The following is a 25,586-nucleotide window of genomic DNA, read 5'->3' as shown; positions in this document are numbered from 1 at the left end:
TGGACTTAGACACTATATCCAATAGTCTCCCACTTGGATAAGTATAATAACTATAGTTGCAAGTATGACTTCAGGAACCGATCAACAATTGCAGCTCTTTAAACTCTGTTGAACTAGAATGCGCCATTTAGATAAGTGATCATATAATCCTCTGTTCTAGATATCAGCCGGACAAATACATGGAACATGGTCTTGCTTATTGTCCAGCATTTGTTTCTCGATTTCCGATTTGTTTGACATAGAACTTAACTGAACACATCAATTTAGTTCTGACTGGGCCTGGTACATAGGTCAAAAAAAATCATCGAGGGGCCTAGATATCGCTTCTAATCCTAGAAGGAACAATTAAACTTCGACTCATATGTTTGCTCTACTACTTGTTGAATTACACACAAAGGTACGTTTTATAACATCGAGTTACCAATGCGTTTTCGTACAATCAATGCATAACCAACTCATAGGCAACAAATCATATCTCTAGGTTTGAAGACTTATATGATATTACCGTCTCACGATCACTCGAGATAAATTCCATGAAGTGATATTACCGTCTCATCGCCCAAGTTTCAATTGGAAAGAAACTTGGAATCATGCAACATGTATTGTAGGATGAATAAAAAACTTTCACATTTGGGAAATTTAGACTAATTCTTTGACAAAGTGTCAAGTGAAGGACTAGGAGATCGAGTACACTAGGTTGTACGTTGATCAAGTCCACCACAAAGTGATAAAGATGTTCGTCATGATTTACTAAAGTTTAGTAAATATGGTTATACTTATAAGATTGAGTATAATTCTGAGTTGATTGAAAGAGTTTCAATGAATAGCAGAACGAATAAAGAAGGATCAAGTAGGCAGAAAGATAAAAGTTTCTCTATTCTAAGAACAAGTGAGAGTACCTTTTATTGTGTTTTATGATAAGTCTTAATGATTAAGAACCATATCTCAATTGATCCTCTAAGTGAATCTTAGTGCATTTGTATGTCTAAGAAGAGGAATCGAGAATTGTGGAAATGGTTAAATCAAGAAGTCAATCATACTTCATTCCAATATCAAGTCTTAGAGTTATACTCCAAGATTGTGAATTGAGTGACAAGTCTTAAGAAGGTTTATAACACTCAACAAATGTGGAATTTGGAAAAGTTTTCTTATTCTTGCACATTTGAAATTGGTAAGTTGTGTTGTCTTGGATAAGACAAAGACCAACTAGGACCAATTATGTGAAGTGTTTTGTCTTGATAAGAACTACACTAACTCTTGAATATTTGTTTTGTCTAGAAAAGTTTTCTGACAAGAGAATCATATATGTCAAGAGGTCAGTGGGAGTTTTAACGATCTTGGAAAAGTTTCAAGAACAAATCAAGAATAAACCTTATCGATCATCACTAGCGCACGACTTAAGGCTTACAACCTATCGTGTTGACATTATTTTGCTTCTTTGCCATTCCAATTGAGTTAATTATGTATGTGAGTTCTATGAGTTCTCATTTGAATGCATAAAGACAAAGCGCCTTGATCAATGGAAAGTACATTGATATGTAAGGATAACTTGCTAAACTACTTGGAAGACATGGTGGGCACTCGTGTTACCATAAGGCAAGGAATCAAGATTAAGAAAGTTCAGTCCATATGTGTTTGGATTTGTCGCAAACTTGGTTTTGACAAATTCACATGGATAGGAACACATACACCATAAAATCTAAGTGCCATAAGATTCCCTCCTTCATGAAAATGACTGTGAGAAAATGCTTTCACTAAGAGAGATTTTAAGAAGATAGCAATTGTGAGAATTGTATTCTCAAATTCGATTATGGTTACAGGATCCCTTTCCATAGTTCGAATTGTGAGATTTGGCAATTAGTCTAACATTTGGGACTTATTGACATAAATTCTGAATTGTTTAGACACACATATGAGCTATCTAAGGCAAAGGTGTATAAAGTTAAGAAACTTAGATAAAGGCTTATCGAAGCACCTGGTATTAGAAATATGAACTTCAAAAATTCAATAGGCATTGTTTTCTGGAAGTTCAGCTATTTTTCTGAATACATGTCAAAGCTAGTGGGAGCATAAGTGTTATGCTTATATGATAATAATCATTATGATAGTGGGATCATAAGTGTTATGCTTGTATGATTATTATAGCAAGTATTGCAAGTTAGGAATATTAATTATAGAAAAACAAAGATTCAATTTGCAAAGTTGCATGGGTTGAAAAGTTGTTTTTGCTATAATTAAGTGAGAGAATATTATACTTCGTTTAAAAAATCTAAAGCCTAGATTGAGAAATTTTAATAGATTTAGTCAAAGGATGTATAGTGTGTTCTTAAATTTCGGTGATGATTACGGCATCCCTCTTCATAGTTCGAATTGTGAGAACGTGACACATAAAATATTATGGAAAAAGATTGATAAAGTATCATATCTTTATGTAAGACATTATGCATCGTGTCCTATACGCTGCGGGTATAGGATCAATTGCAAATGCTATAATATTTGACCATTCTAAAATTTTCCAAATGTCTAGCGCATTAAGAGGGAAAAGGACTAGAATCGGTTTTGACTAAAATAATTAAACAACTATCAAAGGACGATCCAAAGTTCGCTGAGGATTAGTCGTTTGTGAGTAGTTGGAAGTATGGCATTGGTTGGACCATATCGACATTATTATAAATAGATAAGATTCTATTAAGAATGAGTTTTCATATGACAAATATGGAAATGTTTCCATATTGGGAGTTAGATATTGAGAGTCTATGTCTAGATTAGAAACTTTTATGCAAGAAGGATGTTCAAAGGAATGTACTTTGAATGTGTGACTTCGCGTCTATGGAATTGTCTTGTAACAATTTTTGATATGAGTACTTTGTAATTTCATTGGCCAAGTCTTGGTGACTTTTGTGCTATGACTTTGCGAAAGGATCATTGCATAAAATGTTAGAATCTAGCATATTCTAGTAGTGGCAAGAACCTTGTGTTCTAACACTAATAATAAGGATTGAGAATTGTGAAATGAGCATCATTGGAAAAGTTTTTCAATTGATCTATTTCACAAAGTAAGGACCATAGGAAACAAAGTGTGCATGCTTGGAGCATGAGACAATTGTTGTTGTAATTCAAGTAATGAGTTGATTATCTGAAACATTAAATGATAAATAATGAGTAATCAATATGGTGGTTAAATAGAAGTGTTTTATTTACTATCACAAGTTTGGGGCCATATAGGATTAAGTATTATTGTTCTGTTTCAGTTTGCATGTTTTGACTTCCAGAATAACTAGGTTATTCGAACCTCCACAGTCGGTCATACGTTGGAAGTAAGTATGAAGGAAGACTGTCATGACGAGTCTGTAGATTGTCTGAAGTGTTTATACATAGCACAAGTTTACTGCAGAGTTCATGAGTGTTTTGATAAGATTAGAGTATTGGATTAAACTCACACTCACATGAATCACTTCATGGATTATATCACGAGTGATTGTGAGTCGGTAATATTGTATATTCTTGAAACCAAGACGTGTGAGTTGTTATTTGTTGGTCGGTTGCACATAGATAATAAGAAAACGCACCAGTAACTTGGTGTTATAAAACTTATTATTGTGTGTGATTCGATCAGTAAATGCAAGCGAGCAGTTGAGTTGAGGTTTATCCATTCCTTTTACCCAAAGTGGGATAAAAGCGATATCTGTGGGCCCCTCGATGATTTAGTGATGACACCTAAGCGCTTGGCCAAGTCGAGACTAAGTTGACGTGTTCAATTATAGTCTGTTGTTAGTCGTCATAAATCGGAAGTTGGGAAACAGTATAGAGAGAATGATTAAAATGCATGTCTTATGTCTATACGATATCTTGAGAATGGAGGAATATATAATCCCTTATCTAAAGGACACGCTATCTGATAAGATCAGAGTTGATAGCGGCTTTTGAAAGCTATGATTGCTGATCAGGTACTGAAGTCATACGGAAAATAGTTATTAGACTTATCCAAGTGGGAGATTGTTGGATTAGTGTCTAAGTCCATAACTATTTTGGTATGTACTTGACCTGATTATGAGCATGGTCCTTTTGGGTTTCCTTCACCATAGCAATATGTATGATGAATTAAAGAGAGAAAGGTTTAATTATGATTTATTAATATATTATAAGAATAATATATTAAAGGATAAATCATATTGTTTAATTAATATTAGTCAAGAATTAATTAAGAATTAATTTTGTGGCTAAAAGAGATTAATTAAACTTAGGGGACTGGATTTGTAATTATAAGATAATTTCAATTGGGTTATGGATTACCTAAATAATACAGGTTGGACGAATTCTATGGGAAGCCCATAAGGAATTCGTCCAAGGGATATGTGAAAGGAGTCCATGGGCTGTTTAGGGCTTAAGCAGTCATATTAGGGTTTCCTAGTTGTAAACCCTAATAGCCTTAATGGCCTCATATGCACCAAAAACGTGGCTAACTCTTGGATTAGGGTTTCCAGTCGTTTTTGGTGTCTCTACTCTCTTCTCTTCTTCATCTTGTTGCTTAGTGGTGTTTGTGACTCCATTAGAGGTGCAACACTTGAGGCACTAAGCTTTCTGAAGCCAAGGATTAGATTGTTATTGCTATATAACAATCAAAGGTCATATATAAACCCTATATTATGTTAATATGATTAATTGTATGCTAGATCTAGGGTTTATAGCTTTGGATATTCGATTGCATGTTCATTAGACAAACTAGATCCAAAAGCTATTAGGGTTTGCATGTACACCATAGGATTGATGTATTGCTCGAAACCCATCAGAAATCGTATCAGGTAATAAAATTCTGGCCCGCCTTTGTGTTCACATCTTTCTCGTTGGGGTCCCCGAGTTCAATCATGTCAGAAGTGAAATCCTGCGAAAAGACGCTCCTCTCGACCTTGAATCTTGATATGCATCTATTCGAAGGGAGCAAAGCCAAAGAAATACCATGGAAGAACTGAAAGTGGAAGCTGATGGAATGGTACACTTGGTTGCCAGGAACCGATTTCAAAAAGCAAAAAAATTCAAACAACAAAGGAAGTTCTATTACATGCACCCACTACGGAGAAGAAGGACACTCAAAGCAGCGATGCTATGAGATCATTGGATATCCGGAGTGGTGGGATTTCTTGAAGAAGCCCCGAAAAAAATTAGTCCAAGCAACAGTTACTACCTCTACCAAAATCGAACCTACAGTCCCGATTGTTGCACACATTGAGCATGTGAACGATTATGCACACACCGGTATGTTTACATTTAATTCTACTAGTGATGATAGCAGGATCATTGTCACAGGAGCCACCGATCATATGACAAACGATCCATGTAAACTTTTATCAATGTAGTCTCCAAAACAAACCAAGATTCGCACAACAAATGGAGGAATTGCTCATGTGACGGGTGAAGGACCAATACAAGTATCTAAATCTGTGAATCTAGAAAAAGTTCTTGTGGTTCCCTCACTATCATCTAACCTCCTGTCTATATCCCAAATTACAAAAAGGTTGAATTGTTTTGTATCATTCTGGCCTGATGAATGTTTTTCCCAGGACATCAAGACTCAGAGGATTCTTGGCTATGGTACTAGGCGGGGGGAGTTGTATTACCTTGAAGACCAGAAGTATGGTGTAGCTCTCAATACTGGAATATCTCATGGAAATAAAACGATGACATGGCTAAGGCATCGTAGACTATGACATTTATCATTTAGTTATCTTCGTAAACTGAAACCAAGTTTGTTTTTTTGGAAAGGATGATGATTTTAAATGTGGTATTTGTGAAATGGCCAAAAGCTATAAAACTTCATATGCTCCAATCAATAATAAGAATTCAATTCCTTTTATGACTATTCACTCAGATGTATGGTGTCACACCTTGAAAACCGAAGGCGGGAACATTTCTGGGGTTGACTCCACGTTGAGTATCAAATCCAATGTACATAGTAAGTAAAGTGAAACAAACATTACATTACATATAGAAAAGTTTTACATTGTTTCAAAAGTAAAGTTATACAGTTGTGATACATAGTATAAATATAGACAAAACGAACGGGTCTTGTACGCACTCCATCCTGGATCAAGTGGATCTTCGGTACTTGTTCTATCAATGACCTGAGAATACAAGCTGTTTGAAAATCAGCATAACGCTGGTGAGTTCACAAGTGGTTTTTGTTTTGTGAAAATGTTCATGATTCCTTTCTGTTTCTGAAAATGTAACACACGCCAAGAAAATCTCACATTTTCTTAAAAAGGTTGGTTGTTGTTTCACTTTATGTAAAGTAAATTTTTACACTGAAAACATGTTTACCCTTGTGAAAATGTACATTTAGGTTATCTGTTTTGTTATCCTGTTCTGGTTATGTACCAATGGATCCCTAGGAAAGTCCCATACTTTCCTGATTGTATATTACCAATTGTAAAAGATGTAAGGTTATCCAGTTTGTTACACTTTTCTAGTTATGTAAATGTTTTCCCCAGGAAAGCCCCATGCTTTCCTGAATGTTGGTTACCATTTGTAAACGATGTAAATGATGTATTCTGGTTAGACCTGGTTATGTACAAGGTTTCCCAGGAAAGTCCCATACTTTCCTGAATGTGAGTTATCAATGTAAAAGATGTATACCAAAATCCTAGATATCTTGTGAAGTGTATAAAGTTATTCATTAATACTATAAGTAAATCTCTGTTATCCTAATTGCGATTTCCATAACCATACTATAGACTGAACCTGTGGCAATAAGTAGTCCACAACTTTATGACTTTCGTCACCCTTGAACCATTTCGGTTCGGCTGTAGCTAGCAGCCAGGTGTGGGGTAGTCAGCCCCGTATAGATCTATACACTCAAGTTACACTCTCTAAATCCCAGAGATTCTGGTTACGGGTGTAGTCCTCCACTCGCGTATCTCTGTGGAGTGTTCTCCGAGGACGTGTCTCCAATCATACAGGAATAACAAATTTACTAGTAATAATATGATAGTCCTCCACTCGCGTATCTCTGTGGAGTGTTACCGAGGATAAACAGTGTACAAGTTTCATGTTCATATGTTCTAGTGTCATGCTTTTAACTGATAAAATGTGGAAAACCATTTGTGAAATATATAAAACATAACAGTTTATAAAACCCATTTCACAAATAAATGTTTACGTGATCTGCATGTTCGAATGGTTATCAGTTGTATCAGTCAGTATTAAAAGCATATAAAATGTATAATACACACACGAAAATAGGTTTTTGAGTACAAGAAACCCTTGTACTATGCTTGTGTTCCCCCCTGAAAACAGTGAAAAACAGTGAAAAAGGGTAGGGGTATGAACTCACCAGACTCGGAAATGCGACGGTTTCGGACACTAGACGTTGGTTCGGGGCTTGATTACTCGCGATGTCCCTATGTAAAATGTAATAATGTCCATATATATCCAATTAAATTTACAATCATTAATTATATGGAACATTACACTCCAACGAGGTTAAACACCTCAAAACGATCGTTTGGAGTGACCCGGGTGGCATCTACGGACGTGTAATGAAACTAGGGACTTGGGATTTGAGTTTACTCCCCAAGAGTAAAAATTTTATGGAGTTTACGGCCAAATAACACACACATACATGAGTTCACGGCTGTGAACTCATGTGGGTGTGATTTTGAGGGTTTAATGGCATGTTTGGACTTGGGGATTGTTGGAATGAATTACTAAAATGCCTTGGAATGATTTAAATGAATTTATACCACTTAAAAGGGAGTTCACGGCTGTAAACTTGGAGTTTACGGCCGTAAACTCTCCTATGGTCAAGAGAAATTTGATTTGAGGCACTTAGAGAAATCACATGTGATTCTAGTAATTTTTCCAAGCCTTTGGGTGATTTAAGGGCATCATCTAACATAATTTTATGAGTTTACGGCCTAAGAGTATGTGCCAAGGCCGTAAACTCCTATATGTGGCATTTTGATATGTTTAAGGCCCCCAAACTAATTTTAGATGGTTCTATGATTTATTCCAAGGCTATTGGTTAAGTTTCAAGGCAATCTAACATGTAAAAAGGTGTTTACTCCCCATGTTTGAGGAGTTTACAGCCCAAGCACATGCCTTGTCCGTAAACTCTCTTTTGTACCTCAAAATTCATGTTCTAAATGTTTTAAGTCCCGATTTGTAAGCCTCAAAGTCGTATCTAAGTCCCAACAATGATTTAGAAGGGTTAATTGGCTTAAAAACCCCATTTTTAAGTGTTTACGGCCCAAGCTTGATCCTTGTCCGTAAACACATGTTCCAGGTCCTAAATCCTTGTTTTTACATCAATTTGAAGGCTAAAGAGGTTAGATAACAAGTTAGGGATGTTACCTCTTTGATTTGGAGCCTTAAATCTTTGTTTTTGGACCTTTGATTATGGATGAAGAGAGAGGTTGGAGAGTGATTAAGGAAAGATGGACAAAAGCTTCAAATGGAAGCTTTGAATCCTTTATATAGTGCTCGGGAATTGGACACGACAGAATTCTACCCGATACCGGCGTTAGGCGGGGCTTTTGGTCGCACCCGACCAAGTTGCCGTAACCCGATATGGTCGATTCTAGAATTATTCCGATGATTATTATGGGGTGTTAGAATGATTTCAAATGGCATTAAGACACCCATTAAGTCATTTTAGATCAATACAAGTTAATGACTTAATTAAATGGCGAAATCGGAAACGGATTTGGAAACGACGTTTGGTTGATCGAGTTGGATTACATTTTGAGTTACATGAAGTGATATGAAATTTCGGGTTGTTACATTATCCCCCCGTTAGAGGGAATTTCGTCCCGAAATTCAAGACAAGATATAAGACAAAATACAAATCATGGATCTGGAAAGAGTTGCGGATACTTCTGTCTCATCGAGTCTTCCCGCTCCCAAGTGAACTCCGGTCCCCACTTGGCATTCCAGCGAACCTTCACTAACGGGATGCAACTTTGTTTCGTACGTTTGACTTCTCGATCCATGATTTCGATCGGTTCCTCCACGAAGTTGAGGTTTTCATCGATCTCGATCTCGTCTAAAGGAATCACTAGGGTTTCATCGGATAGGCACTTCTTGAGATTTGAAACATGGAAGACGGAATGGATGTCACTGAGCTCGTGAGGTAAACGAAGTTTATAGGCTACCGGACCAATCCTGGCGAGGATCTCGAAAGGTCCAATGTACCTCGGATTAAGTTTCCCATGCTTACCAAAGCGTACAGTGCCTTTCCAGGGCGAGACCTTCAACAGGACATGGTCTCCAACCTGGAATTCCAGTGGTTTCCGACGGTTATCAGCGTAACTCTTCTGGTGATCACGTGAAGCTTTCAGTCGTTCTCGGATTTGGATGATCATATCGGTGGTTTCACGGATGATTTCAGGACTAGTGAGAGCACTGTCCGGGACTCGACTCTTGGCTAACTGTGTATCCCCCACCTCGGCCCAGCACAGAGGGGATCTGCACTTGCAACCGTATAGGGCTTCAAACGGGGCAGCCCTAATGCTGGTGTGGTAACTGTTGTTGTACAAGAATTCGATTAAAGGTAGATGTGTGTCCCATGACTTTCCAAAGTCAATGACACATGCCCTAAGCATGTCCTCTAGGGTTTGGATTGTTCTCTCACTTTGTCCATCGGTCTGAGGATGATACGCCGTGCTCATATCAAGTTTGGTTCCAAGAGCTTTCTGAAGAGACTGCTAAAATCGGGAGGTAAACCTGCTATCTCGATCAGAGATGATGGATGTAGGTACACCGTGCAGTCGGATTACCTCTTGGATGTAAATCCGCGCGAGTCTTTCCATCTTGAATGATTCTTTGATCGGAATGAAGTGAGCGGACTTTGTTAAACGATCGACAATTACCCAAATGGTATCATACCCACTCGGACACTTGGGCAGTTTGGTGATGAAATCCATGGTAATCATCTCCCATTTCCATTCGGGTATCTCGAGTTGCTGGAGCAGACCCGAGGGTTTCTGGTGCTCAACTTTTACTTTGGCGCAAGTCAGACACTTGCCCACGAACGTAGCTATCTCAGCCTTCATGTTTGGCCACCAGTATTGCTTCTTGAGATCTAAGTACATCTTGTCAGAGCCCGGGTGAACAGAGTATCTGGTTTTGTGCGCTTCCTCCATAATTATCTCTCTGAATCCTCCGAACTTGGGAATCCAGATCCGATCCATGAAACAATGGACTCCGTCACCTCTGATCTCAAGTTTCTTTTCCATTCCTCTCAAGGCTTCGGTCGACACATTCTCGGGTTTGAGGGCTTCTAACTGGGCTTCTCGGATTTGCATGGGTAATTTGGAATGGATGGTCATCGTCTGGTTCTTCAATTTACGGCCTGCACTCTCCTTTCGGCTAAGGGCATCTGCTACCACATTGGCCTTGCCGGGATGGTAACGGATTTCACACTCATAATCACTGAGTAGTTCTACCCATTGCCTTTGTCTCATGTTTAAGTCTTTCTGGTCAAAGATGTGTTGCAGGCTCTTGTGATCGGTAAAGATCGTGCACTTGGTTCCGTAGTGGTAATGTCTCCAAATCTTCAACGCAAAGACTACGGCTCCTAGCTCCAAGTCGTGTGTGGTATAGTTAACCTCGTGTGCTTTCAGCTGTCTAGAGGCATAGGCAATTACTTTTCCCCTTTGCATAAGCACACAGCCTAAGCCTTGATTAGACGCATCGCAGTAGACAACGAAGTCATATGTCCCTTCGGGTAGGGACAGAACAGGCGCACTGCACAAGGCTTTCTTCAGCGTCTGGAATGCGGTTTCTTGCTTATCACTCCAACAAAAGGGTACACCTTTCTGTGTTAGAGTGGTTAAGGGTTTGGCGATTCTAGAAAAGTTCTGGATGAATCTTCGATAATAGCCAGCGAGACCCAAGAATTGCCGGATTTCTGTGGGTGTCTTCGGTGCTGACCAATTCTCTATCGCCTTTATCTTGGAAGGATCTACATGAATACCCTCCTCGCTTACTACATGACCAAGGAAAGTTACCTTCAGAATCCAGAACTCGCATTTGGAAAATTTCGCGTACAACTTTTCGGATCGCAGGGTTTCCAACACTAGCCTCAAGTGTTGTTTGTGGTCTTCTTCGCTTCGGGAATAGACGAGTATGTCATCAATGAACACAATGACAAACTTGTCCAGATAAGGACGACACACCCGGTTCATCAGGTCCATGAACACCGCCGGTGCGTTGGTTAGACCTAAGGGCGTCACTACGAACTCGTAGTGTCCATATCGAGTCCTGAAAGCTGTTTTGGAAACATCACTCTCATGAACTCATAGCTGATGGTACCCTGATCGAAGGTCTATCTTGGAGAAGTAACTGGCTCCCTGGAGTTGATCGAATAGGTCATCTATTCGCGGAAGAGGATATCGGTTTTTGACAGTCAACTTGTTCAGCTCGTGATAATCGATACACATCCGAAAGGACCCATCTTTCTTCTTGACAAACAGTACCGGAGCTCCCCAGGGTGAGGAACTCGGTCTAATGAATCCTTTAATGAGCAACTCGTTGATTTGACTGGATAACTCCTGCATTTCTGCTGGAGCTAAGCGATACGGAGACTTCGCTACAGGAGTAGCTCCAGGAATTAGGTCAATATGGAACTCGACCTGACGTTCGGGAGGAATTCCTGGAAGCTCTTCGGGAAATACGTCAGGAAAGTTACAGACTTCGAGGATGCTCGCGAGGTCTTTAACTTCCTGTTTCTCGTTGATTACATGGGCCAAGAATGCAATACACTCCTTTCGCAGGAGCTTCTAAGCTTTGATGCAGGAAATGATACGAAGGTTGGAATTGAGTTTATCGCCATAGATTACTAGAGTTTGACCCGAAGGAAGGTTGAGACGGATTGCTTTTTCGAAACAAAGGATGTCCGCATGATTGGGACTCAACCAATCCATGCCAATGATGACATCAAAGTTCTTTATGGATACTGGCATGAAATCGATAGGAAACGAATGGTCGTTCAGGGTAAGGGTACAATCTACGAACACTTCGCTCGTGCTTTCTTTCTCCCCGTTCGCCATCTCGACGATAAAAGTTTTGGTTAAAGGTTGGGAATTGTGTTTTAGGTTATGTTTGAATGCATGACTAATAAAGCTCCTCTCAGCACCCGAGTCGAAAAGAATATTAGCATATGAGTTGTCGAGAAGAAACGTACCCGAGCCAACAGTGGGATCGGCGACCGCTTCCTCCCGTCCCATGGTCAGGACCCTTCCGGTGTTATCAGCATTAGACTTTTTGGGGAAGTTCCTTTTAAAGTGCCCAGCTTCACCACAGTTGTAACAGGCTTGACCAACGCCTGCTCCAGAAGATTGATTGGCCGATTGGGCCGGGGCTTTGTAGAATCGGACTGTGTGCCCCTTCTTACCACAATTTGTACACGACAGTTCTCGGCAGGGGCCAGGGTTGTGGTGATACTTGCACTTGTCACAGAGGGGGAGATTACCAGCATACCGGCTGGTAGGATTTGGAGCTGTGGATCCCACCACAGAGGCAGCAGCAACGGGGGTAGTAGCAACATGAACTGCTACTGTTTGCTGTCTTTTGGAGGATCTTTGGGAAGATTGACCCTTCTTCTTCTTCCAGAACTTTCTTTTCTCACCACTGCTTTTAGTCGACACGGGGGCGGTGGTGGTTTCCTCGACATCATCACTGTGGTCAATTATGGCTTGGGCTAAACTCTTAGCACTATCATATGTGTCCGGGCGAGCAGCTAAGACATGACCTTTTGTTGGATTAGTTAGCCCCCAAATAAACCTCTCGATCTTTTTGCTTTCAGGAGTGACTAGCCCAGGGCAGAGAAGTGCGAGATCATCGAATCAGGAAATGTATGCAGCAATGTCGTAACCTTTCATCTTCAGGTTCCAGAGCTCGTGCTCTAGCTTCTGCATTTCACCACGGGGACAGTATCCGGCAAGGAGGAGTTCTTTCATGGCGTCCCAGCCCATGGCATTGGCTACGGGTAGGGTCAAGGATTTGACTCGGCCGTTCCACCAAGTCAAAGCTTTATCGAGGAAGGTATAGGCTGCAAATTTAACCTTGTCGGACTCAGCACAGGCATAGATTTCGAAAATGGATTCGATTTTCTCGAACCATCGGGACAAGGAAATGACACCACCAGTGCCATCGAAGGAGGAAGGCTTCGCATTCATGAAGTCCTTGTAGGAACCCTCCTTTCGGTGTTCCTGATTACTTTCTTGATTCTGATTGCTACCCCCTAAACCATCGGAACCACCGGTGTTCAATTAGGACATGGCAGCTGCCACCGCGGCAGTAACAGCTGTTTGGAATAACACGGGATCAATTTCAGGAGGAGGTGGTGGCGGAGGGTTGTTGGTCTTTGAGCTGGGTCTCTTTCTGGGAGGCATATTGATCTAATAAGATCAAGAAAGAAAGGATGATAAGTCCTCTGAATTGAATCGAGAGATATGACAGATATTTATTCCAAATAAGCGATAAAGCAGGAAAGAGTTATCAAAGCAGGTAAACTATCGCTAATGGAATGATCAAGGATCTATACGTGAACGAGGATTCTTACAAAAGATTGGCTCGAGAAATACTCCCATAGTATTTCATGATTCGTTACTACACTGGCGCGATGTTTGTGGTATTAGGGTAAGTTTTTAGGCATGCCGCATACCACAGTCACTCCCAAGCACATGTTGGTCGTGTCTCGAATGAATATAGTTGGCCAGGCTATATTGACCCTAGACACGACTACATAACTGCCCAGCTTTAACCACAGTACACAACACCCATTTACTTATGTTTTGTTCTACTTGTAGTTGCGGATCTCGACAGCTCGGTATACCTATATACTTTTTGAAAATACTTATAGTTTGAAGATACTTTTATTTCAGAGCACTTAGGCCCTTTAGTGTTTATAGTTTTATACCATGTAAGGTTTGGTATACTTTATTCACTATAAACAAGGGATCTGATATCAATCTGTCACACCCCGAAAACTGAAGTCGGAAACATTTCCGGGGTTGACTCCACGTTGAGTATCAAATCCAATGTACATGGTAAGTAAAGTGAAACAAACATTACATTACATATAGAAAAGTTTTACATTGTTTCAAAAGTAAAGTTATACAGTTGTGATACATAGTATAAATATAGACAAAACGAACGGGTCTTGTACGCACTCCATCCTGGATCAAGTGGATCTTCGGTACCTGTTCTATCAATGACCTGAGAACACAAGCGGTTTGAAAATCAGCATAACGCTGGTGAGTTCACAAGTGGTTTTTGTTTTGTGAAAATGTTCATGATTCCTTTCTGTTTCTGAAAATGTAACACACGGCAAGAAAATCTCACATTTTCTTAAAAAGGTTGGTTGTTGTTTCACTTTATGTAAAGTAAAGTTGTACACTGAAAATATGTTTACCCTTGTGAAAATGTACATTTAGGTTATCTGTTTTGTTATCCTGTTCTGGTTATGTACCAATGGATCCCCAGGAAAGTCCCATATTTTCCTGATTGTATATTACCAATTATAAAAGATGTAAGGTTATCCAGTTTGTTACACTTTTCTAGTTATGTAAATGTTTTCCCCAGGAAAGCCCCATGCTTTCCTAAATGTTGGTTACCATTTGTAAAAGATGTAAAAGATGTATTCTGGTTAGACCTGGTTATGTACAAGGTTTCCCAGGAAAGTCCCATACTTTCCTGAATGTGAGTTATCAATGTAAAAGATGTATACCAAAAACCTAGATATCTTGTGAAGTGTATAAAGTTATTCATTATTACTATAAGTAAATCTCTGTTATCCTAATTGCGAGTTCCATAACCATACTATAGACTGAACCTGTGGCAATAAGTAGTCCACAACTTTATGACTTTCGTCACCCTTGAACCATTTCGGTTCGGCTGTAGCTAGCAGCCAGGTGTGGGGTAGTCAGCCCCGTATAGATCTATACACTCAAGTCACACTCTCTAAATCCCAGAGATTCTGGTTATGGGTGTAGTCCTCCACTCGCGTATCTCTGTGGAGTGTTCTCCGAGGACGTGTCTCCAATCATACAGGAATAACAAATTTACTAGTAATAATATGATAGTCCTCCACTCGCGTATCTCTGTGGAGTGTTACCGAGGACAAACAGTGTACAATTTTCATGTTCATATTTTCTAATGTCATGCTTTTAACTGATAAAATGTGGAAAACCATTTGTGAAATATATAAAACATAACAGTTTATAAAACCCATTTCACAAATAAATGTTTACGTGATCTGCATGTTCGAATGGTTATCAGTTGTATCAATCAGTATTAAAATCATATAAAATGTATAATACACACACGAAAATAGGTTTTTGAGTACAAGAAACCCTTGTACTATACTTGTGTTCCCCCTGAAAACAGTGAAAAACAGTGAAAAAGGGTAGGGGTATGAACTCACCAGACTCGGAAATGCGACGGTTTCGGACACTAGACGTTGGTTCGGGGCTTGATTACTTGCGATGTCCCTATGTAAAATGTAATAATGTCCACATATATCCAATTAGATTTACAATCATTAATTATATGGAACATTACACTCCAACGAGGTTAAACACCTCAAAACGAGCGTTTGGAGTGACCCGGGTGGCATCTACGGACGTGTAATGATACTAGGGACTTGGGATTTGAGTTTACTCCCCAAGAGTAAACATTTTATGGAATTTATGGCCAAATAACACACACATACATGAGTTCACGGCCGCGAACTCATGTGGGTGTGATTTTGAGGGTTTAATGGCTTGTTTGGACTTGGGGATTGTTGGAATGAATTACTAAAATGCCTTGGAATGATTTAAATGAATTTATACCACTTAAAAGGGAGTTCATGGCTGTAAACTTGGAGTTTACGGCCGTAAACTCTCCTATGGTCAAGAGAAATTTGATTTGAGGCACTTAGAGCAATCACATGTGATTCTAGTAATTTTTCCAAGCCTTTGGGTGATTTAAGGGCATCATCTAACATAATTTTATGAGTTTACGGCCTAAGAGTATGTGCCAAGGCCGTAAACTCCTATATGTGGCATTTTGATATGTTTAAGGCCCCCAAACTAATTTTAGATGGTTCTATGATTTATTCCAAGGCTATTGGTTAAGTTTCAAGGCAATCTAACATGTAAAAAGGTGTTTACTCCCCATGTTTGAGGAGTTTACGGCCCAAGCACATGCCTTGGCCGTAAACTCTCTTTTGTACCTCAAAATTCATGTTCTAAATGTTTTAAGTCTCGATTTGTAAGCCTCAAAGTCGTATCTAAGTCCCAACAATGATTTAGAAGGGTTAATTGGCTTAAAAACCCCATTTTTAAGTGTTTACGGCCCAAGCTTGATCCTTGTCCGTAAACACATGTTCCAGGTCCTAAATCCTTGTTTTTACATCAATTTGAAGGCTAAAGAGGTTAGATAACAAGTTAGGGATGTTACGTCTTTGATTTGGAGCCTTAAATCTTTGTTTTTGGACCTTTGATTATGGATGAGGAGAGAGGTTGGAGAGTGATTAAGGAAAGATGGCCAAAAGCTTCAAATGGAAGCTTTGAATCCTTTATATAGTGCTCGGGAATTGGACACGACAGAATTCTACCCGATACCGGCGTTAGGCGGGGCTTTTGGTCGCACCCGACCAAGTTGCCGTAACCCGATATGGTCGATTCTAGAATTATTCTGATGACTATTATGGGGTGTTAGAATGATTTCAAATGGCATTAAGACACCCATTAAGTCATTTTAGATCAATACAAGTTAATGACTTAATTAAATGGCGAAATCGGAAACGGATTTGGAAACGACGTTTGGTTGATCGAATTGGATTACAATTTGAGTTACATGAAGTGATATGAAATTTCGGGTTGTTACATATGGGGCCCTGCTAGAATACCTACACCTAACGGTGCTCGTTATTTTGTGACTTTTATTGATGAATGTTCTCGCATGATTTGGATTTCTCTACTTAAACATAAGGGATAAGTATGTACAGTCTTTAAGGAATTGGTCTGAACCGTTAAGTCACAATACAAATGCGACATCCAGGTCCTACAATCTGATAACAGAACCGAGTATATCAACCAAGAGATGAAAGATTTTTGTGAAGAAAAATCCATAAGACATCAAACCTCATGTGTTGGAACTCCGCAACAAAACGGACTAGCTGAAAGAAGAAATTGACAACTTCTAGAGATTGTTCTAGCATCCTTGTTTGACATGAATGTTCCTCGTCAATACTGGGGTGAGGCTGTCCGATCTGCAACTTATTTCATGAACAGAACTCCATCTAGAGTCATTGATTATAAAACTCCTCTTCAAAAACTTCAGGAACTCATGGAAATCCCAGCAAACGTCGATCTTGAACCAAGGGTTTTTGACTGCGCGACTTATGTGCATCAAAACCTTGGTAAGTTGGAACCTCGAGCTATTTGATGCATCTTCCTAGGGTACGCTGATTTCAAGAAGGGATACCGGTGTTATGACCCTACGGGAAAAAAATGTACATCACCAGAGATGTGGTATTTCATGAGAATATTCAGTTCTTTGAAGGTGGGAGTTCTCTTCAGGGGGAGAAAACAACAAAAATGCAGGAAGAGAACCCATATGAGTTCAGTGAAGAACCAAATCTACAAGGTGAAACCCCCGATACCCTGGGCAACGAAAATGAAGGAGAAGATAATGGAACACATATGGAGGAAACTAGTGGAGAACTAGATGATGTGGTTGTTGAAGATCAAGAGGATACTACTTTTTCACCACCACATGAACCGCCAACGCCACATGAACCGCCGACATCTTCGGTCCCTTCACCAACCTCTAATCGTAATGGCTCTAGTTTGCAGGATAACCTGAACAATGACATCCCGCAAGAACCTGAACCAAGATATCCTGTAAGACAGAACCGTGGAGTCCCTGTAAAGAGATATCAAGCAGATCTCAAAGCTAAGGCAAAATACCCCATCAACAACTATGTTTCTTCCCACTGGCTTGCAAAAATTTCACGCGCTACTCATAGACTAGTTGTCATCTGTGTCTATACCAAACAATGTTCATGAAGCCCTGAAAGACGAGAAGTGGAAGAGATCAATGAACGATGAAATGGAAGCCCTCCAAAAGAATCGTACTTGGGAGATGGTAAATCTCCCTCAAGGAAAGAAACCGGTAGGATGTAGATGGTTATTTACGGTCAAACTTGACTCGGAAGGAAATATTGACAGGTACAAAGCGAGACTTGTTGCTAAAGGGTACACTCAAAAGTATGGTATCGATTATGGAGATACTTTTGCTCCGGTAGCAAAGATAAATACCATTCGTATGATTTTATCTATAGCAGCAAACCAAGATTGGCCTCTTCGACAATTTGATGTGAAAAATGCATTCCTAAATGGTCACCTTGAGGAAGAAGTGTATATGGAACCTCCTCCCGGGATAAACTATCAAGGAAAAGTATGTAAGATAAATAGAGCTTTATACGGGCTAAAGCAATCTCCACGTGCGTGGTTTGGAAGATTTTCTAACTTTATGAAAAAAAAAACCAGGTACAAATAGAGTGATGCGGATCACACTCTATTCATAAAAAAAACAAAAGAAAAACATAACGGCATTGATTGTATACGTGGATGATATGGTTGTCACCGAAAATGACTCAACGAAGATATTAAACCTCAAAAAGGTTCTGGCGACAGAATTTGAACTCAAAGATCTTGGAAATTTGAAGTATTTTCTGGGTATATAAGTTGCAAGATCAAAACATGGCATATCTATGTGTCAACGAAAGTATGTATTGGATCTTCTAGCTGAAACTGGAATGCTTGACTGTCGTCCAACTAACACACCTATGGAAGTAAACCACAGATTAATGATTCATCCGGATCAGGTCCCAACAAACAAAGAAAGGTACCAGCGGCTGGTCGGGAAGTTAATCTATTTGTCGCATACTCATCCAGACATAGCATATGCTGTAAGTGTTGTTAGCCGATTTATGCACGCTCCGAGTGAAGATCACATGGAAGCTGTTTATAGAATCTTGAGATACTTGAAGTCATCTCCAGGAAAGGGGCTCTTTTTTGCAAAGACTCAAAGCAAAGAGATAAGTGGATTCACGGATGCCGACTGGGCTGGAAATGGGACCGATGTAAAGTCAACATCCGGATATTTTACTTTTATTGGAGGTAATCTGGTCACATGGAGAAGCAAGAAACAAAAGGTTGTTGCTAGATCAAGTGCGGAGTCTAAACTACGTGGAATGGTTCATGGTGTGTGTGAACTTTTGTGGATAAAACGAATATTGAGAGACCTTGGTATTGGTCTCACAAATTCGATGAAGTTAAGTTGTGACAATCAAGCAGCTCTTAAGATAGCGAATAATCCCGTCCATCATGATAGGACCAAACATGTGGAGGTTGATCGACACTTTATTAAGGATCACTTAGAAAAATGTACAATCGAACTTCTGTTGGTTCCCTCAAAAGACCAACTTGCAAATATTCTGACGAAAGCAGTGTGTGGAAAGGTTTTCCATAGCTCTCTTGACAAACTGGCAATGATAGACATCCGTTCTCCACCTTGAGGGGGAGTGTTGGCGAGAGCTAATTAGAGTATGATTGTGAATTGATCTCCTCCACCTATTTCTTGCTGTACATTCCGTCAATAGAGGCTAGCCATTTAAGGAGTATTATAATTTCCATATTGTAATAATTCCCCTGTATATATTCTTGTAATATCTTCATGAAATAAAAAGATGAAAATTGCTCGTGCATCTTGAACCAATTCTTTAGAGGGCCTAAGTCATTAAGTATTTTAGCCATCCTGTGTCAAATGTAATTTATTTTAATCCATCCCTCTCTTTTTTCGTCCCATCTAGAGCCTCCCTTCCTCACTCCTTACGACCATTCCACACACCCTTATGAAATGTCTAAAAATAATAACTTGAAAATTGGTTATTTTTTAAACAACGTACCCCTAATACGGCCTAGTGATGGTCGCCGTCGTATGAATCACTTTAAAATAAAATTAACACAAATTTAAATCTCAAATGGTTTTTAAAAAAATACACGTTTTTAATATGAAAATACTCTCTATTGGCGACTTTTCTTGTTCATGATATCAAACACAAAATTCAATTAGAAAATAATGTTTTAATATTTGATACGTATAGAGTTTTATGTTGGGCCGAGAAAGTTTATTATACAATGACAAAACAATACGAGCTTTCTTCAATAATTGATTTTAATCATCAAAAGAAAACAAAATAGATATTTTGAAAACGATACGGAAACATGAAATTTTGTAGGATACTATTGTTTAAATTTTCTTAAAATTCATTTAAAATAAACAGTTTCATTTGAAAAGGATTAAAAAGAACAAGTTGACATTGAGTTTGTGAGAACCTGGTGAGGAAATTGGAAATTATAATAATCAAAATCTCGAATTCGGTGTAGATCATTTAAGGTCATTGTCGATATAAAGTGTCGACCTTATATGAAAGTGTATGGGCATCACAAATTTTGTATGAGGATAATCGTAATCAAATTGAATTATATTTTAAGTTACGGCATGAAACATGAAAAAAATAAATTAGATTTATAAAGTGAAACACCTCATCATTAATATATTTAAATAATGTAATTTATCAAAATCTTATAATTTTATTATGGTCCCAAACAAAAAAAAATAGAAATGCTTACATAATTCAGGGATTAAAATTTCATATTAAATTTAAACCATAGAGAAGCAAAAGATTACTACAAAGTCCATAGGTGAAATTTTCTTCTTAGTCTTTTTAGAATGGATTACACACTTATTACTTTACTTTTAAATTTATATTTTTCGTCTCAAACAAGACTTGAATATTCAACATTTGGCTGATGGATCACAGTATACAACATTTCATATGTTCATTTGCTGGAGCGATGAGAGAATCAAACAATCGATGTATTCTTCTTTATGAGGATTACATATTACAAGATTAGAACTTAGTACGTTTCATTCTTATGTTGATTGAAAATTAGTGCGAGTGAACAACAAAAATGGGTTGAATAACAAAAATCAACCCACTTGTATGTTTATGTATTGACAAATTATTATTTTCAAACAAATCGTTGCTTTATTACATAGACAGAATGTTAAGTATATCTTTACAAAGAAGCTATGCTTCGAACAAAACTTTTTGTTATACGTACAACAAAAACACCACCCATATTCACAAATTCCAATCAAGAACACCATATCTGTACGTGTTCATGTACCTGTATATTTGCCCACTTTTCATTACACCACGAAATCAGTCAACAATTGAGGATCATCAAACCTGTATTGGTCTGCCAAATCATTAACATATTCTGGATTAGAGTCGCTAGATTGAACATTATGAACAGCCATAGAACTCATATTTCTCTGCAACTCTTTATCTTTGTCATCTGAAGGAGACAACTGATCTATTGCTGGTTTATGTGCGTTTTTTGGTGAAGATCTACAGTTGACGTCTTGATCATTGAATTCTTCTTTATACATGTCTTCAACCATTGGTTTCCAAAGACGCACTCTTGCATTGATAAACCAATTTGCAATCTGATATTGACATGGAAATTGATTAATCATTTGAATTTGAGGATAATTAGTTTGTGTATAAAGCTCGATTCTGAATATACCTGGCTTCTGGTAAGACCCGTCTGTCTTGCTAGCATGATCTTCTCTGAATCTTTCGGGTAACTAAAGATACATAAATATTTAAATTTTTAAACAAAATTAAAATGGTAATGGAGCTAGATCATTCAAATATAACTTAACCTCCATTTGTCATGCAGGACAATACATGACAGAACAGGTTGTACTGCGTTTGCCGACAATGTCAATAGAAGAAAATTTACAAATTTTGTCCCATCTTAAAAGGTGGAACAAGGTGGAAACGGGACTTGCTCTTGATCTCTCGTCTGTAAAAGACGTGAATGTCCTTCGCATCCTCATTATCGAAAATAGCTCTAGAAAGCTTGCCTAGTCCGGTCTAGTTTCGTCCGGTCCTCGCCAGTGCTGTGTAACAAACGCATTTGCGTTTGTTACACAAGCAAAGCTTTGGACGAGATAAGACCGGACTAGACAAGCTTTCTAGGGCTATTTTCGATGATGGGGATTAGGAGGGCATTAACGTCTTTTGTACAGACGAGAGATTAAGAACGAGTCACAGTTCCACCTTGTTCCACCTTTTTGGATGGGACAAAAAATTGTAATTATTTGTCTCATTGACATCAGTCTCAGTCTCAGTCCAGTGCATACGACGCAGTACAACATGTTCTGTACTTGCGTACTGCAAACCAAACGGGGCCTAAGAGAAAGAAACCATACGGATTGAGAAAATGCTCAAACAGCCAAGCACGAAGGATGGAGACGGAGCCTTCAGGCAAGCCACGTTGAGGTCTCCAAGAATGACGCATCGCGCCGAGCGGATGAAGGTTTCTTTGTTGTCTGAGTTGCTTTTCCACATTACGGAGACGCGGTAGAACTCTTTCTGATGAATCATCTTGCTCTCCGAGCCTTTGACGGATCACCTGAATTTGGTCGTTAATTCCATCACGCAAACAACGAAAGTGTCGCGATATTGTTTGATTAGCAAGCGCGGTGTATGATCTTGCAGCTCCACAACCAGCCACCATATCTAATGATCCCTCAACGATTCGTAATTGTTGACAGTATTCTCTGTATTTCCTATCTACCTACAATAACAAACACATTACAAATCATTGAAAGTCAATTCCTTGGAATATGTCATGTGTGTGGTTGGTAGGAAATCTATTCCTTGGAATATTTTTGATTGCTTTGAAATCAGATAAAGATTTGGAATGTAGATAATGGTGAACTTGTTTAAATACTTGAAAATATATTAACGTTACCCTTTTATTAACTTTTTGTTCACGAAACCTTTTTAGAATCTCTGAATTCAGTATCCATGTAACACATATAATCAACAAACATGGAAATAATGGAAAGATATGAATTCTAATGAAAGAGTGTACCTCATCTAATAACGAAAAGAGTTTCACAATCTTGTTCTGAAGGTCCTGTTTCTCAGAAGCCGAAAGCTCGCCAGAGGAACTGGTGGCTGACTCAAGAGGAACTGATTGAAAGTCAATTCTTGAACCATTTTCATCGTACCTATCAACGCCAATCTTCTGAAAATTATTACGTTTGTTCATCTTTAATTGCTTTATAGCTTCATGAAGATTCGCTACTTCTTCAAGCAACTCCTGTGATGGTTTCAGATATCTTGAACTATAAATTCTTGCCACAACCCCAGATGGAATTTGATTGTTCACAGCCCTATCGAATGACAAATAGTCAATGTTCTCCATTTTATTGCTTCGAGAGCCATTGCCACTTGAATCTTGAAGATGGGGATTCAAGTAATTGTATTGGAACGAAGGCAAATCCATGGAAGAAGTTATTTGCATTCCAAGACTGAGGGACAATTCTTGATATTGCAAGTTCTGATGATTTTCAACTCTCGAAAGATTTTGGGGGTTTGACTGCGGATTAGTAGACAAAAGCTCCAAGAAAGAGGCATCTGTTGAGTTATGATTTTGGTACATTATATCGATTGGAGGACAAGGCGATTCTTGATAAGAATCAAGTTGTTGTTGGGTCGAAAGATAGGAACTTGGATAATAAGTAGCCATCTATGATTTCAATGGCTGGTGGATAATCCCTTTAGAAGTTGGTGGTAATACCTAATTTAACAAGGAAAACACAGAAATTAAAACCAAACCAAAAAGAAACCTTTTGATCATCCATCTTATATAGAAAACATAAAAATTTGAAAACTTTATAGGGTTTAAGATCATGGGTCGTTTAGATTATGGATTAAATAGATGAGTTATGGATTTCAAGAAAGAAGTACCTGTGAAGTGGAGCAAAGATGAAGACAGAACCAAAGCAGCAGAAATAAATTCTTCCTAAAGGGGAGACAAAAATGTATATGAACAAGAAGATGTATAAATATTCTTCATGATATACTAAAAAGAAAGAATAATAATATAATAATAGTAATAAAAAACAAACACACCAACCCTCCTAATCATTGAACAATGACCATCCCCAGAACAAAACAATGAATGAAGGTTGCAATGATTGGATAAGAAAAGAAGCAAATGAATCACAAGTTTCTATAGTTGAAGAAACACCCGATTCATTAATTAGATAAATACAATACGACAACAGTAAGATTGATTATTAATTATGAAAGAAGCAAACCTACCATTCTCATCACGTGGGGACAAGATTCAAACTCAAATTAAAATGTAGAATGATTGGAAGAAAGGAATTGTGGGTTTATTGAGAAAGGGTGGGAATCGAAATGGGTGTTGCTTAAATTGGGTGGTTTGATTAGTAGTAGCTAAGAAATGATTGCTTGAAAATTGGGGATTGTGGAACCCTAACCACCAGTTGGTGAACCTAAACTCTTCTTCTTCCTCTTCAACCTTCAATTAAAGCATTCTTTATTGTTGCATCTTGTTGTTGCTTGCAGTTTGTGGCTCTTGTTTTCAAATTCGTCTACAAGAATATTATTATTTGTATGGAATTAAAATGTAATAGAAGTTTCCAGTTTTTTTTTTTCTTAATTTATTTAGCAATCGAATAAAGTGAAACCGAAATTGCTGATATGATCCCAATCATAAAATAACATGTAGACATAGTAGAAGACAAAGAGAGCAGGTCGATGGATGCAGGTACGTGTGTAATATAATGGATGGGTAGGATTAGGTGATAATATATAATATAGATAAAAAATAAAAAGCTTGTTGTTAGCCTATTAGATGTAAAAGAAAACTCAGAGTCAAGAGGTGTGACAAAATAATAAATCGGTGAGTGGGATTTATTCTGTCAACTTGTCATGGTATGTAGTTTTTTTTTTTTGAACTTTATTATGGTATATAGTTAAACACTTAAACCTAATATATATATATATATATATATATATATATATATATATATATATATATATATATATATATATATATATGATCATTTGAGAACCTATATTTTCCCAAGAACCCAAGAACTAATTTTAAACCACTTGATCAAAAAAATTGAAAGATTAAGATGTAAGGTGACGTTTTTGTAAATAAGTTAAAAAGTAATTAAGGGATGGCATCTTAATTATATCATATAAAGGGCAATTTAGGGATATAGAAATTGAAACTCTTTATCTCTCATTCAAGTCCTAAACAAAAACCTAAACCAACATTACCATTAGAACTTGAATCTCCACCCTTCTTCACGTTTTCTTGTCATCGCTTATCTGAAATCGGATTTGAAATTGCCACCAGATCTACAGTCGTAACTATTGAAGATCCTTCTTAATGTTCACATCTTAGCCTTCGTCAATCTTACATCCTCATCGTCGAGATCTCTTCTAGTTTCATACAGGTCTGATTTTGTCTTCGATTTCCGCTACGATTGCCTTCGAGTTCCACCACAATCACCATAGGTTTTCATGGCAATCACCATTGATGACCACCATTATATCGAGTATCGCAAATCACGTACGCTCTGTTACTATTCTTAGGTTTAATTTCTAATTTTCTCTTGTATTTGTA

At 38.2% G+C, this 25,586-nt stretch overlaps 1 protein-coding gene across 3 annotated transcripts; it reads right to left on the bottom strand.

The window, feature by feature from the left end:
- Positions 1 to 21,014: 21,014 nt before the first annotated feature.
- LOC145068161 (BEL1-like homeodomain protein 11) lies at positions 21,015 to 24,603 on the bottom strand. Of its 3 annotated transcripts, none has more exons than XM_079015157.1 (6): positions 24,245 to 24,602; positions 23,888 to 23,942; positions 23,007 to 23,717; positions 22,339 to 22,706; positions 21,648 to 21,708; positions 21,015 to 21,567 (listed from the first exon to the last, which is right to left on the bottom strand). In XM_079015157.1, the coding sequence occupies exons 3-6, from the start codon at positions 23,664 to 23,666 to the stop codon at positions 21,268 to 21,270; spliced, it is 1,389 nt and encodes a 462-aa protein (XP_078871283.1). In that variant the 5' UTR covers positions 23,667 to 23,717; positions 23,888 to 23,942; positions 24,245 to 24,602; the 3' UTR covers positions 21,015 to 21,267. The 3 variants fall into 3 exon arrangements, with proteins under 3 accessions (XP_078871283.1, XP_078871315.1, XP_078871346.1); XM_079015189.1 differs by lacking the exon at positions 24,245 to 24,602 and adding an exon at positions 24,057 to 24,212; XM_079015220.1 differs by lacking the exon at positions 23,888 to 23,942 and having other exon boundaries at positions 24,245 to 24,603.
- Between the last annotated feature and the right edge of the window lie 983 nt (positions 24,604 to 25,586).

The sequence above is a fragment of the Lactuca serriola genome, chromosome 1 (assembly GCF_051521515.1).
Source record: "Lactuca serriola cultivar US96UC23 chromosome 1, Lser_US96UC23_V15, whole genome shotgun sequence".
Lineage (NCBI taxonomy): Eukaryota > Viridiplantae > Streptophyta > Magnoliopsida > Asterales > Asteraceae > Lactuca > Lactuca serriola.
The sequence above is the reverse complement of the archived record's forward strand: the minus strand, read 5'-3'. Positions and strand labels throughout refer to the sequence as shown.